General features: G+C 42.7%; 1 protein-coding gene across 1 annotated transcript; it reads left to right on the top strand.

The window, feature by feature from the left end:
• The first annotated feature begins 5,434 nt into the window (after positions 1-5,434).
• Positions 5,435-9,779, top strand: LOC124257365 (neo-calmodulin-like). The gene is made up of 6 exons (XM_046691409.1): positions 5,435-5,440; positions 5,729-5,765; positions 6,206-6,349; positions 7,901-8,037; positions 9,504-9,612; positions 9,748-9,779. The coding sequence occupies exons 1-6, from the start codon at positions 5,435-5,437 to the stop codon at positions 9,777-9,779; spliced, it is 465 nt and encodes a 154-aa protein (XP_046547365.1).
• Positions 9,780-13,530: the final 3,751 nt, after the last annotated feature.

A 13,530-nucleotide genomic window follows, 5' to 3' on the forward strand; every position in this document is an offset into this window, starting at 1 on the left:
GATGGCGTGTGTTGGCGTGTATGGATGCCCAGGGTGGTCACACTCGCTATTGATGGCGTGTGTTGGCGTGTTTGGATGCCCAGGGTGGTCACACTCGCTATTGATGGCGTGTGTTGGCGTGTTTGGATGCCCAGGGTGGTCACACTCGCTATTGATGGCGTGTGTTGGCGTGTTTGGATGCCCAGGGTGGTCACACTCGCTATTGATGGCGTGTGTTGGCGTGTATGGATGCCCAGGGTGGTCACACTCGCTATTGATGGCGTGTCCCCTGTCATATCATGGGACTCTTTGATTTTGACCCTTGGACTCTTTCTTTATGCAAAAACAGCATTACATTGAATGTTCATTCCAATCGTTGGAAAATGATTTCTGTTTGTAAAGTAATTATCATAAATGTCACATAGGTCTTTGTTTCTATTTTGTGGTCAAGTGAAGCGATAACTTCTTGTTCCTGGTAGTTTATGTTGGAACTACAGGTGTACACAATTACAGTAATTAGTGAAATGAATTCAATACATGAGCTGGGTTCCATACTGCAGTTCCCACGGCACTGACCATTCCAGGACCATCTGGCGTATCCACTCCAACACAGTCAGGAATCGCTTACGGCATTATCTGATACGACCACGTCGTTCCGCCATACGGCCTATCCTGAAGCAACGTCATGGAGAAACCAGTCAAAGGTGGTGCCGAAACAATGTCCGTCAACCTAGGCTGTTTACGGTTAAATTGTTTTTACAGACGAGTCCAGATTTAATATTTCCCGTTGTGACAGACGTCAGCGTGTCTACAGACGTCACGAGAAGCGTTGTGACCGAGCCTGTGTCATGGAGAGAATCACTTTAGGGGTGGTTCCGTGATCATTGAGGGTGGGACCCAAACTATGCTAAATCATATCCAAAAATGGACTAAAAAATGGGTTTTCCATATTAATGTCAAAATAACCGTGGGCATTCTATTGCAAACACAGCGAGTGCAAAATTATACCCCCAAAACGGCACCTAAATAACAAATAAATTGAATTAAAAAGGGAAGCTAAATTCTTAGGAGTAACATCCGTTCCACCACATGACATGGACACCCCACATTCATAATTTGATCAGCTCATGCCAAATGGATTTAAACTTACAGAGCGGCGACACTGGATTTATGGGCTACATTGATTGTGTTGGACACTTGCTCGGAGTATGGTGATCGTTTGTAACATTCCTACAAACTGAAAATGTGTCAATGAAATAATGTTTCATTTTATTGAATGCAGATATAGATAATTATAATATCCTTGTATATATTTCTCCGTACGATCACATTACCAGTGATCCTATTACGGAGCAACGTTCCTCCGAATCTCATATTTCCCTCGTGTCAGGTGGGTCCTTAGAGAACCACCAGACCCAAGATTCAGCTTCCTTGCACTCAGTACCCGATAATGCGAACGATCCCTCAGTAGCAGCTACGTCGCCTGATAGCATCTCGCTCCGAGGTTCCGTTACCCTTGATCATACGCAAGAATTGTGACCATTTCAAGGCCGGTAATTTGTGGTAATTAATGAAGCATGGATAAATAATTAGAGCATTTTCAAGGGAGGTAAATCCGTATGGTCTATTAAAGAAATTGGGTCAGGTCACTCATGCATGCGATTAACCACAATAGATAAAAGGAACATCTGTACCTCTGTTCTTACAGTATGTTTGTGTATATGTGCGTGTGCGTGTACGTGTGCGTGTGTATAATAGATATATAACCAAGAGCAAAACTGGCACTTTAAATTTTAATATTCCTGTAACATAGGTAAATTGGTGTTTGGGGATGTAACAAAAACATCTTTCATGTGTCATTGACGGTTGCGATGTCCATTGTTGAATTTGGAGTGCATCGGGTCATTCGATGATTTCTCGTCTTGGAATTATTACCCAGTATTCGTTTTTTCCCCAATGACTTCTTCTCATTGTACGTGCTACCTGTATCTGACCCTGTGACGTCAGGACAATTTGAATTGACCTTCTATTGTCACCTGTCAGCCTCGGGCGACGGCAGACAGATATCAACATTTCATGATGTTGTCTTTTCCAATTACAAGCAAATAAACAGCTTTTTAAAACAACCCCGTCTCCTAATATTTGTCTCGGACAATGAGAGACCGAACCTGCGACATATTTAGTGCATTAATTTCAATTTTGTTAAAGATGGGTCGAGAAACAAATACGTAGTCATCAATTCACATCTGTCTAAGTATTGTTTCCATCCTGGAGCCAAAGGGCAATTTTTGTATTGCCTGACCTGAATTCAGCATCGAAAAAAGCTATTGAGGCTGAGCTTTTGATCTGCACTCTTAGTTTTAGCAATGAATGTAACCCGTTCACCAAACAATCAAGACTGGACTAGTATTTCTTTCTCTGGCAGTGATGCAGCCAGAAATAAGTTTCCAAATCACGAAAGAAAACAGTAGCTGACATGCTGTTCAAAAAGGTTCGAAGAACCAGTTGGCGAAAGGGTGGAAAGTTGGAAAGTTATATAACTAACGCTATCTAACGCCAGATAAGTCTACGAGTCGCCATTATACCAGAGAAGGATGATAAAACATCTTTAAAAAACAAATAAAATTGATTGTTTAGTTTGAACACATTTATTCACAAAGTGTAAATGATCGGGGTTAAGTTCCAAACTAACATCTAGTCTCTGAAATGAACATATTTTACAGAAAATACACCTTTACTAAATATTAATCACAAAATATAATGAAAAGTTCGCAGAGACTTAATCTAGTAATCTAAACTTGCCACATGTCCTATCTTTGTTACGGTCTGTATGACAGACCAGGTTAAGTTCTCACAACATATAAAACTCCTCTCCAAAAATATTTTGCTTTAACAAATTACAGCACAAGCAACTATATGTACTCTTCACAAAAAAACAGAAAATTGCACTCATGTAGCTGCGGCAAAAACAATACAAATATACTGTTTCTTTCCAAAACGTCATCTTTGTGTGATTGTAAACAGTTTCGACGCCAAAACGCGGTAATTTTAACTGCTTCCCTTGTTGTAGAAGCGTTTGAAGAAATATTCGCCAAAACGTCACCAAGAAAACATGCAAAACAAAGTGCACGTGCAAGTAAGCAGAAAAGCATGCGGTATCGATCACTATAAATAGGCCAACGTTGTGTTATTTTTGTCATTCGTTTTTGCCTGGAAAAGAGGAAATCATCATGCCACGACTGCGTGTCCCCAATCGGAGTGAAACATCGATATAGGCCGCCTTGAAGCTGGGGAGTCGCAGTCTGCAGTTGCCCGACATTTCAACGTTCATCAGAGCACCATATGTCCCATTTGGTATCTTTTACTGCAGACCCATTCCGCCCAAGATAGCCCGAGAAGTGTTACCACCCAAGCCCAGGACCACTACATCCCGGTTGCTCACTTGGGTCATCGTCTTGAGACCGCCGTGGAGACTGCACAACGCATCCTGGTTTGAGCCGAATTTCTGACCAAACTGCCAAGAATCGACTACGTGAAGTGGGGATTCGACCAAGAAGGCCAGGTGTTGCCCTGTTTTGAGAGACTTCCATCAGCGCAATCGCTTGCGGTGGTGGTGTAGAGTACAGAACTGGAATCTTAGGAACTGGAAGTGAGTCTGAAGAATCACGATTTCTTCTTCACCGGCGAGATGGAAAACAGCGTGTTTACCGTTGTTTTGCCCCTAATTGCATTCGACAGGTCGACAGATTCGATAGGGACAGTGTCATGGTGTGGGGTGAAATATCCAACACACAAAGATCTGATTTAGTGGTGGTTCAGGGGAATTTGACGGCAATTCGGTACATCAACGAAGTCCTTGCACGTCACATGCTTCCGATTCTGAACCAACTTCTCATACAGCACGGAGAAGTGTCCGATACCTTGCCAATTCTACATCGTCAAATCGAGCTTTTGGTGTTTTGTGTGCAAAACACTTTAATGCTGGTGTTTTTACCTATGCGATATATGCTAACATATATGAATCATTTTTCCAGCCTACTGTACGATGTGGTGCTTTCATCCTGGGGTTGTATGAACATACAAAGTTAAAGACACTGCAAAACAAAGCAATTTATTAAACATTATATTTCATACATCTCTTTCATCTGGGCGATGGGGTAACCAAGTGGTTAAAGCGTTCACTCGCCACGCCGAAAACCCGGGTTCGATTCCCCACATGGGTACAATGTGTGAAGCCCATTTCTGGTGTCCCCCGCCATGATATTGCTGGAACATTGCTAAAAGCGGTGTAAAACTAAACTCACTCACTCACTCTCTCTATCTCTCCACCTCCATCTCTCGTTCATAGTTGAAGCGTCCATAAAAGAAGTTACAGATACGATTATATCGGGTGACTAAACCAATTTGTTGTGCGTTATGGTGATCAAGGAAAAGGGTTTGTCTGTTACCTCTTATTGGTTTTAGGTTAATAGTATTAGTATTTACAACTCGTTGTGACAAAATACATCTACATAACATTTGAAACAATATATTAGTTAAAAGTTATATAGCATCTTACAGAGGACAGCTCAATTTGCAGCTCTTATCATTGCCCCGTCTGTTGGATATTCTGCATTTTGTACCACAGAACAGTAATCAATGCAACACCATACGCTGCTCTGGTTAATATATAAGTAAAAGATTTAATGCTTAATGTTTGAAACATTGTCGTGACATTCACAGAAGTAGACGGGTTAATTGGTGCACGTGTTAGGTTGATCATGGTTACGATAATCCTAAGGGATGGATTGGTCGCATATTGAGCAGAAGTAAAGGGGTTAAAGGTCCCTGGTGTCGACTGTTCTTTTTGGCACCCAGCCAAACAAACAGTAATATACGACAGCGTGCATAGGTAAAATACGAACGACTATTCCGCTTCGCGACCAGAAGAGATGGTGAGTCATGATCAACGTATTTTTGACCTTAGTTTAACAAACCAAAGTTTAATTTGATGATAAAACTAGTCGTACAGTTGTACAACATAATCTCGCGCTCCTAAACGAGTAATAAAGAATGGTTTCCGATTCTCACATTATTTTAAACCTCAGGACCGAGAGTGAATAGCCTTATTCCATTTGTCTTACATGGATTCTTTCGAAGCCAAGAATGGTAGCTTAAGGCTTTGATAAGATAATATGATCCTCCAGCAACAGTGGCCTGATTTGAATTGTTACCATGTCTTTCCCATTCGGAATTGTCTAAGGAACGTATCGGTGTCAGCCGTTACAATACAGGTAGTCCTGGATACAGTCAGCAGAGCGTGACTTCCCACAGCGTCAGATTGCAGCATGATGCGATTACTGATTTAACATACAAAGGTGGTCTCGGTAATATAAAGGCCCTTCAATCAGTGTCTATATCCAGGTGAGCGTAATGTAAAAGAAACAGTTGGGCTGTCTACATCTTATCCAAACTAATGGACGTAAGTTGCCTTTCCTCATTCGGAAATAGATTCGGAAGATTATTGAGCAGCGTTGGATAGTTTTGTCGGGTTTAAAATAGGTGCTACTATTGTGAAAATGTGTTGTTGTTGTTGCCTCTTGCGACAAGCATGGGATGAGGTTATTGAAGGCATGTAGGCTCAGGTAAACTCCATGTATACAAACACTATGTCCATGTATACAGTTTGTAGGTACGCTTGAGTGAACTTAATGTTAATGCCGTTCATAACAACTCATCACGTTTATAATATTACTTTCTTAATTTTTAGGCGTATGTTGAGGGGCTTACTCCTGGCGAGGCACAAGGTAGGTCGAACTTCAATCGACAAATGGTAGCGTTACAGAAAGCCATCACAGCGCAACGACGTAACGCTTTGTGGAAGAGGCCCAGTGGGGCTGGTTGGTTAGTTGGTTACGCCGCACTCAGCATTATATAAGCTATATGGCGGCGGTCTGTAAATAATCGAGTCTGAGACCAGAGACCATACAATCCAGTGATCAACAGCATGAGCATCGATCTACGCAATTGGGATACGATGACGTGTGTCAACAAACTTCAGCGAGCCTGACCACCCGATCCCGTTAGTCGCCTCTTACGACAAGCATGGGTTACTGAAGATCAATTTTTAACCCGATCTTCACAGGTCCCCAGTAGGGTTTGTTGATATCTTATGGTCTATTAAACTTTATTATTCGTGGAAAAATAGGGGATAAACATAATCTTATATGTGTGTGCAAACTTGCAGATATTAAAGATGCCTTCCACCTGTTTGATAAGAATGGAGACAAGAAGATAAGCAAAGACGAGTTGGGACCAGTCCTACGTGCTCTCGGTCAAAATCCCACAAAGAAAAACATAGACTTGTATATGGAGCAAGCAGACATAGACGGTGGGTATATCACGAATGAAGGTGTATGTTGTTTGTCTCTATAGCTGATATACTGGATTGTCGCTTGTTGTCCGGAAATGAGTCGAATTGTACTTGAGACCTTCATAGATACACATGGAAAAACGTATTGCAACACCCGATAGTTTTCATAGTATCAATATGTTACCATTAACGGTAGAAAAAGAGCTTATCCAAACCTTAACTTAACTTACTCTCTGGATAACCTGACCCTCAAGAAATACTTAGATAGCAAACTTAAATGCTAAAGAAACGAAAAAATAAAGTTTATTCAGAGAAGCAAACATGGCAAATAATTTATTCATAGTAGTGCTGATACCTATGGTCCTATGACATTAACAGGAATGGTAATTACTAGTATCAGCATTCTGGCATACAATCCTCAAGAAATCACATAAGTGTCAATAACGTCGCACAGTGTCAATATCCGGTATAACCTTTAGCTCTATTCCCGGCCGATTGTAGGCGATTTCGGATCGTTCTGTTGGACTCACAATGTTGTGGAAACCAGTCTGTTATTCACGGGCTATTTGACATGAACGCATAATGTCTTGTGATTCTAAGAATGGCCGTACTCTCCCTAGAAGTTGTCATTCGTGGTCGACCTGAGCGCTGACGTTCATTAACGTCATTTGTTGTCTGATGTTTTCTGGCCAATCGGCTGGTAGTCGATGGATGTCAACCAGCATCTCTTCCAATAGCCTTGAGTGACATGCTAACATTCCATATACCAATAACTTGCCATCTTTGGGCAGTTGTCAGTTAAAGAGGCTCCAAAAGTGCTTGACAATAACGACATCAAGTGATTTTCCAAGTTATCGAGCCGTAGTAAAATATACTGAAACCTGATATTTGCTTTATGACGGGTACACATATTCGACATGATGCTTTGATCGCAGCACGCGTATATCTAAAGCCAATGTATGGCTCACCCGCAAGATCACAGTAATCATGCAAACAAACATAATAATGATGTGAATATATCTAGGGGGGATCTATGGGGGTGAAAATCATGGGTGTTGTGATGCTTTGTTTCATGTAGGTATTTCGCAAAGGGATTTCTATATACAGGTGCGGATCAGATGAAATATATATTAAACACCATTCTGTCGAAGTAGAAGGGACCTACGTCAATACTGCAAGTTTCCAAGGTGCGACACAGATACAATGCTGGAACTACGAGACTTGAGACCACTTCGCCTTCCACACAACGGTGTTGGACGTTATTTGGAATATGTAACAGCAGGACGTAAACTGTCACGTGAATTTGTCTTCACCTTCCCTACATTTGCTATTTGTAGTGCTGCTGATGCTCGCCATTGTAGGTCCAGTAATTATATTAACATATGCTGTATTATCTTTGAGTAGCATCTATGGATAGATAAAATGACAGGTCCCCATGCCATTAGTGGGGGGTATATGTGTGCTTGATGTGCTTTAACCAGAAAGCAAAATGGTTGTTAATATCGACATACAACCTGCCGATTCCTCATGTGTTGGTGCAGTATGTAAAACTGATACTTTGTGACCCAGCTTCCGGCTATCTCTGCTACGATGAGTTCGTCAAGTTGGTGGAGAAAGACATCATTTCGCCTCAGGAGGTGGAGGTGCAGCTCAAACAGGCGTTCCTGGTGTTTGACAAGGATAAAAATGAACTGCTGGATAAAAAAGTAAGAGAAAAATACCCATAGTCAACGATAGACAAATGAAGCTAGTGAGTCAATGAGTGAGTAGACTGGGTTTTAACCCCGATCTGAGCAGTGTTCCAGTTATATCACGGCTCGTCAGCTTGTTGTGGGATAACACCCTGAACTGATACACGCCAAAGACGTTAACCGGCTGATGAAAGCCACGAGCTCGGGTACGGTGTGGACAAACAAGCGTGATCGACGCGAACCGGGATTTGAACCGATGGTCACAACCCGGCACAGTGATGCATGCGAACTATGCCACCATCCTCTTTATCCAGGGGTTTATCCAATTCGCTAATAATAGTGTACAATAACCCCTGGTTCCATTCCCGTAGGTTTACTATTCTCAATTTCTCGCCCTTGATTCCCATTTGCCAGTTTGATTGGTACGTTAGATCTAGTAGTCCAACCAACCAGAATGCGAGTTACAAACAGCCTCAATGTTGGGTTGGCAATATCAGCGGCCCTTTGATTATGGTAGAGTTTGAAGGAAATTCAATGCTGAAAAAGCGACGCAAAGAGGAGAAGAATGTCTTCATCTACATTAACACCATTCTCTTCCCACAGAGGTTACTTGTCATATCTTCCTACGAACCTCTGTTCTAATACGGCCATATTTCCCGGTTCTCGTAAAATTCCCTATTGCCGTATCGGCCACAAAAATCGCAACACGAATTATCTCCCTTCTTTCTAGCCAATCAGAACACGTGTTACATCGACTTAGATCCAACCTGACTAATAGCAAATGTGGGGCCACAAATATCCATCCTCTGCCGGGGACTTGTGTTGATGTGACACGCAAGACATTTAATGGTTTTCTTGTCCGTTGTCAATGAGGGCGATGGAGACGCCATTGATCCACCATTGCATGACTGAGTTCTGTCTAGAAGTTTGGGCATCGCGCTGGTGAAGAGGTTTCCCTGAAGTATACGGAAATTACCGAGGCCTTGCGGATGATCACTTTTGAAACAACGTCGCTGATTGCACATCTAAACCTGATTGCAACCAATCACGAATCCTGAACACTCGCGCCATGAAAGAGCGGTATTAGAACAGAGGTTCGTAGGAAGATATGACAAGTAACCTCTGTGGAAAGAGAATGGGCTACCCCATACAAAAAAAAGAAAAAAGGAAAGTAGTTCTTATCCATAAACGGGGCGGTGAGGTAGCCTTGTGGTTAAAGCGTTCGCTTGTCACGCCGAAGACCCGGGTTCGATTCCACACGTGAGCACAATGCGTGAGGCGCATTTCTGGTGTCTCGCGCAGTGATATTGCTGGAATATTGCTAAAAGCGGCGTAAAACTAAAATCAATCATTCACTCACTCACAATCCATGAACGTGCCATGTCTTCACTTACCCCCAGCGTCTATCAAATGATGAAGTGTTTTATGAAATATCTCTCAGACCGCTCAGTACTTCCACTATGCATCGTTGTCTATTGCAGGAGCTCTTCAATGTCCTCACGAGGATGGGTGAGGTGTTGACAGTGTCGGAAGCAGAACAGATACTACAACTGGCAGACCGAAACGGGGACGGCAAACTAGATGTTAGAGGTAAATGTGGTCTGTCCTCCTCGTATCGTCAATTCCTCGCCATGTTTTTTAAAGGATATTTGTTTGAAACCTCACACTGTTTACTTTTCAACTGAAGGCATCCCCTTCAATATATGTGTACTTTTCTACATTCAGAATTCACGCAGTTTCTGTGCGAGCGGATCTAACGTTTCTCTACATTGTGAGACAGTAATGAATGAGACTGGACCGAGTATCACTAGATGACGACACTGAGATACTTGCTGGAAGACAGAAAGTGTTTTAATGGTCGAACATGCATATCAGTAACTACGTAGATCATTGGCCAGTGTTTGCATTAATGTGGAATATGACGCTAGGCTCTGTATACATCCCTGTGGAATACAAAACTTACCTCTGTGTACATCACCGTGGACTATAGAACTGTCTTCTGTGTACATCACCGTGGACTATAAAACTTCCCTCTGTGTACATCACCTTGGACTATAAAACCTACCTCTGTGTACATCACCGTGAACTATAAAACTGTCTTCTGTGTACATCACCGTGGACTATAAAACCTACCTCTGTGTACATCACCGTGGACTATAACACCTACCTCTGTGTACATCACCGTGGACTATAAAACTTATCTCTGTATACATCCCTGTGGACTATAAAACTTACCTCTGTGTACATCACCGTGGACTATAAAACTGACATCTGTGTACATCACCGTGGACTGTAAAACTTTTTTCTGTATACATCACCGTGGAATACAAAACTGACCTCTGTGTACATCACCGTGGACTATAAAACTTACCTCTGTGTACATCACCGTGGACTGTAAAACTTTTTTCTGTATACATCACCGTGGACTATAAAACTTACCTCTGTGTACATCACCGTGGACTATAAAACTTACCTCTGTGTACATCACCGTGGACTATAAAACTGACTTCTGTATACACCTCTGAGGACAGGTAACCGGTTTATGTATACATCCCTGTTTACGACAAAACCTGACAGTGTGTACATCCACTGCAGTGGATGTGAAGTATAATAAAATATTTGGTTGAACTTCAAATTTGTTTTAGTTATATTTTATAACTTTTGAATGGTTTAGTAATATAGTAAATGCGAGTGAGTGACTGTACACTGTAGCTAACAAACTATCACATGTCATATACTGACAGTTACTAATACACTTACCCATATACACACATAGACTGACTGACTGAGTTTGGTTTTACGCCGCTTTTAGCAATATTCCAGCAACATCACGGCGGGGGACACCAGAAATGGGCTTCACACATAGTACCCATGTGGGGATTCGAACCCGGGTCTTCGGCGTGATGAGCCAACGCTTTAACTGGGCCAATGTTGACGCCGTTTCATCAACGTCAACGTCTGCTGTGGGCCCAACGTCACCTCCGATGGACCCAGAGAGACTGGAATCGAGTCGTCTTTAGCGATGAATCCAGGTTTACCCTCAGATTCGCGGACGGCAGGCATAGAGTCTGGAGACGACGTCTTGAAGGGTATGTCCAATGTTGTGTACAGGAAGTCGACAGATTCGGGGGCGGAAGTTGCATGGTGTGGGGTGCTTTCTGTGGGAACAACCGTTCCCGACTTCTGGTCATCCGTGGAAACCTCACAGCTGCTGCTTACCGCGACCAGGTGCTCACCCCTGAACTCGTTCCTTTCATGGTGGCTCATGGCCCATGTCTACAGTTCCAGCATGAAAATGCTCGGCCGCATACCGCGATGTTGACACGAAATTTCCTTCAAAACGCTGGAATCAACGTCATGGACTGGCCATCGAGGTCCCCTGACCTTAATCCAATAGAGCACGTTTGGGATGCACTTGGGAGAAGGCGTCGTGGTCTTAGGACCAACCTCAGAATTTGCAGGAACTTGGCGCTGCCTTGCAAGAGCAATGGCGCAGAATCCCCAACCACGTGTTCACAAGCATCAGGCAGTCGATGAGGAGACAGTGTTTGGCAGTGGTGAATGCGCGGGGCGGCCATACACGATATTGAACTGAGAAATTTCGCATTTTTATTCTTGTGACTTGACATTCTGTATACCCATGTTTTGGAACGGCGGTGTAGCCTAATGGAACTGATTATGGCACTGTCAGTGTATCGAGTACATCACACAGATCTCAGCAATGAAATAATAACAATTTAACCATCTTACCATCTCTTGTTCTTTTATAGTGCCCTGAAGAAAGAATGTGAAGTGTTTTTGACTCAGTATATATACACATTGCCTGACAAAATGTTGCACATGTAAACACATAGACAACACATTGTTACTTATATACACACTTAGACTACATTGTTACACATTCACTGTAACATACATGTGTGTGCGAGTGTTTGTGTGTGCGAGTGTTTGTGTGTGCGAGTGTGTGTGTGTGTGTGTGTGTGTGTGTGTGTGTAAAACCACGGATTATGTATAATCGCTGAAGTTTTCAGTGATTCACCTTATTCACATAGTGATTATATATAATCATTGAATTTTTTTTACATATTCACTATTAGATATGCACACAGACATTTGACTAGCACACTGCTACACACTTACCCACAGTGACTAACATAATTACGTATACACACATAGACGAACACACGGTTACAGTATAAACACAGAGACCAGCACACTGTTACACATACGTACATAGACTAACACACTGTTACAGTATAAACACAGAGACCGGCACACTGTTACACATACGTACATAGGCGAACACACGGTTAGAGTATAAACACAGAGACCAGCACACTGTTAGACATACGTACATAGACTAACATAATTACACATACGAAGACACGTAAGCACTGTTACATATACATACAATAACTCACACGCTTTCATATGTACCCTTGACGAACACCTATTTACTAAGACAGTCTGGGGCAGGCACACATCCATATATACACTTAACTAACACGCTGTCACATATGTACACACAGACATTAAGGCACATATTCACACATAGTTGTTGTTGTTTTAGTTGATTCACGTCGCTAGCACCAATATTTCAACTCTATATATGTAAATAATCGCGTCTGGACCAGACAATCCAGTGATCAACAGCATGAGCAACAATCTACGCAGTTGGGAACCGATGACATGTGTCAACCGAGTCAGCGAACATGACCACCCGATCAAGTTAGTTGTCTCTTACGACAAGCATGGGTTGCTGAAGACCAATTCTAACAGGCATCTTCACGGGTTCATTCACACATCGTCTGACACGCTAACACATACATGAACTCTCCTACTATTTACAGATAAATGGGGCGAGGTTCTCACAGTATGTTTTGCTATGAGAAACTAAAAGGTGAGGTCAGGTGATTTGCAAGAACCAATCGAACGCAGATGGGACTGCACACATGTTCAGCCGCTGGTTTGCCTGTGCTCAACTCGAATACATACAGACCCTATTGGTGTAGCTGGAACATTGATGTCTCACACGCCGTAAAGTTTCATAGCAAGGCAAACATATAAACACAGGCCAAAGATGACACTTTCACAAGATATCAGACATTATGAATGGTTGCATTTGAGAGCATTTAAGAGCAAAGGACGTAATGAGCGTACATGTATTTCCATTCGCATAGCAACCATGTGCGTGCACAAACGCTTCCCGTGGGTGTGGATTGCGTGCAGTTGTTTCCCGCAGTTTGTAACTGTAGCTGACACAGTCGTGCTCCCATAGGTAACGCACAACACGGCCACGGCACACCAATACATGCCACGTCGTATTGGTCTCTCACAGGTTCTGGATCCACGGTAACAGGTGCACAGGGTCGTCCAGGGTGTGAAACTGCTTTAAAAAAGTGCCAAGAGAGTGTGACGTTTGAACGGACAGCCTGGTCCGGCTAGGTTCGAATCCAGTTGGGAGGGACCTGTCGGAGATCTATATGTGACGAGGGAGTTATCTTGGAG

The sequence above is a fragment of the Haliotis rubra genome, unplaced genomic scaffold (assembly GCF_003918875.1).
Source record: "Haliotis rubra isolate DU_JTF1 unplaced genomic scaffold, ASM391887v1 Scf66, whole genome shotgun sequence".
Lineage (NCBI taxonomy): Eukaryota > Metazoa > Mollusca > Gastropoda > Lepetellida > Haliotidae > Haliotis > Haliotis rubra.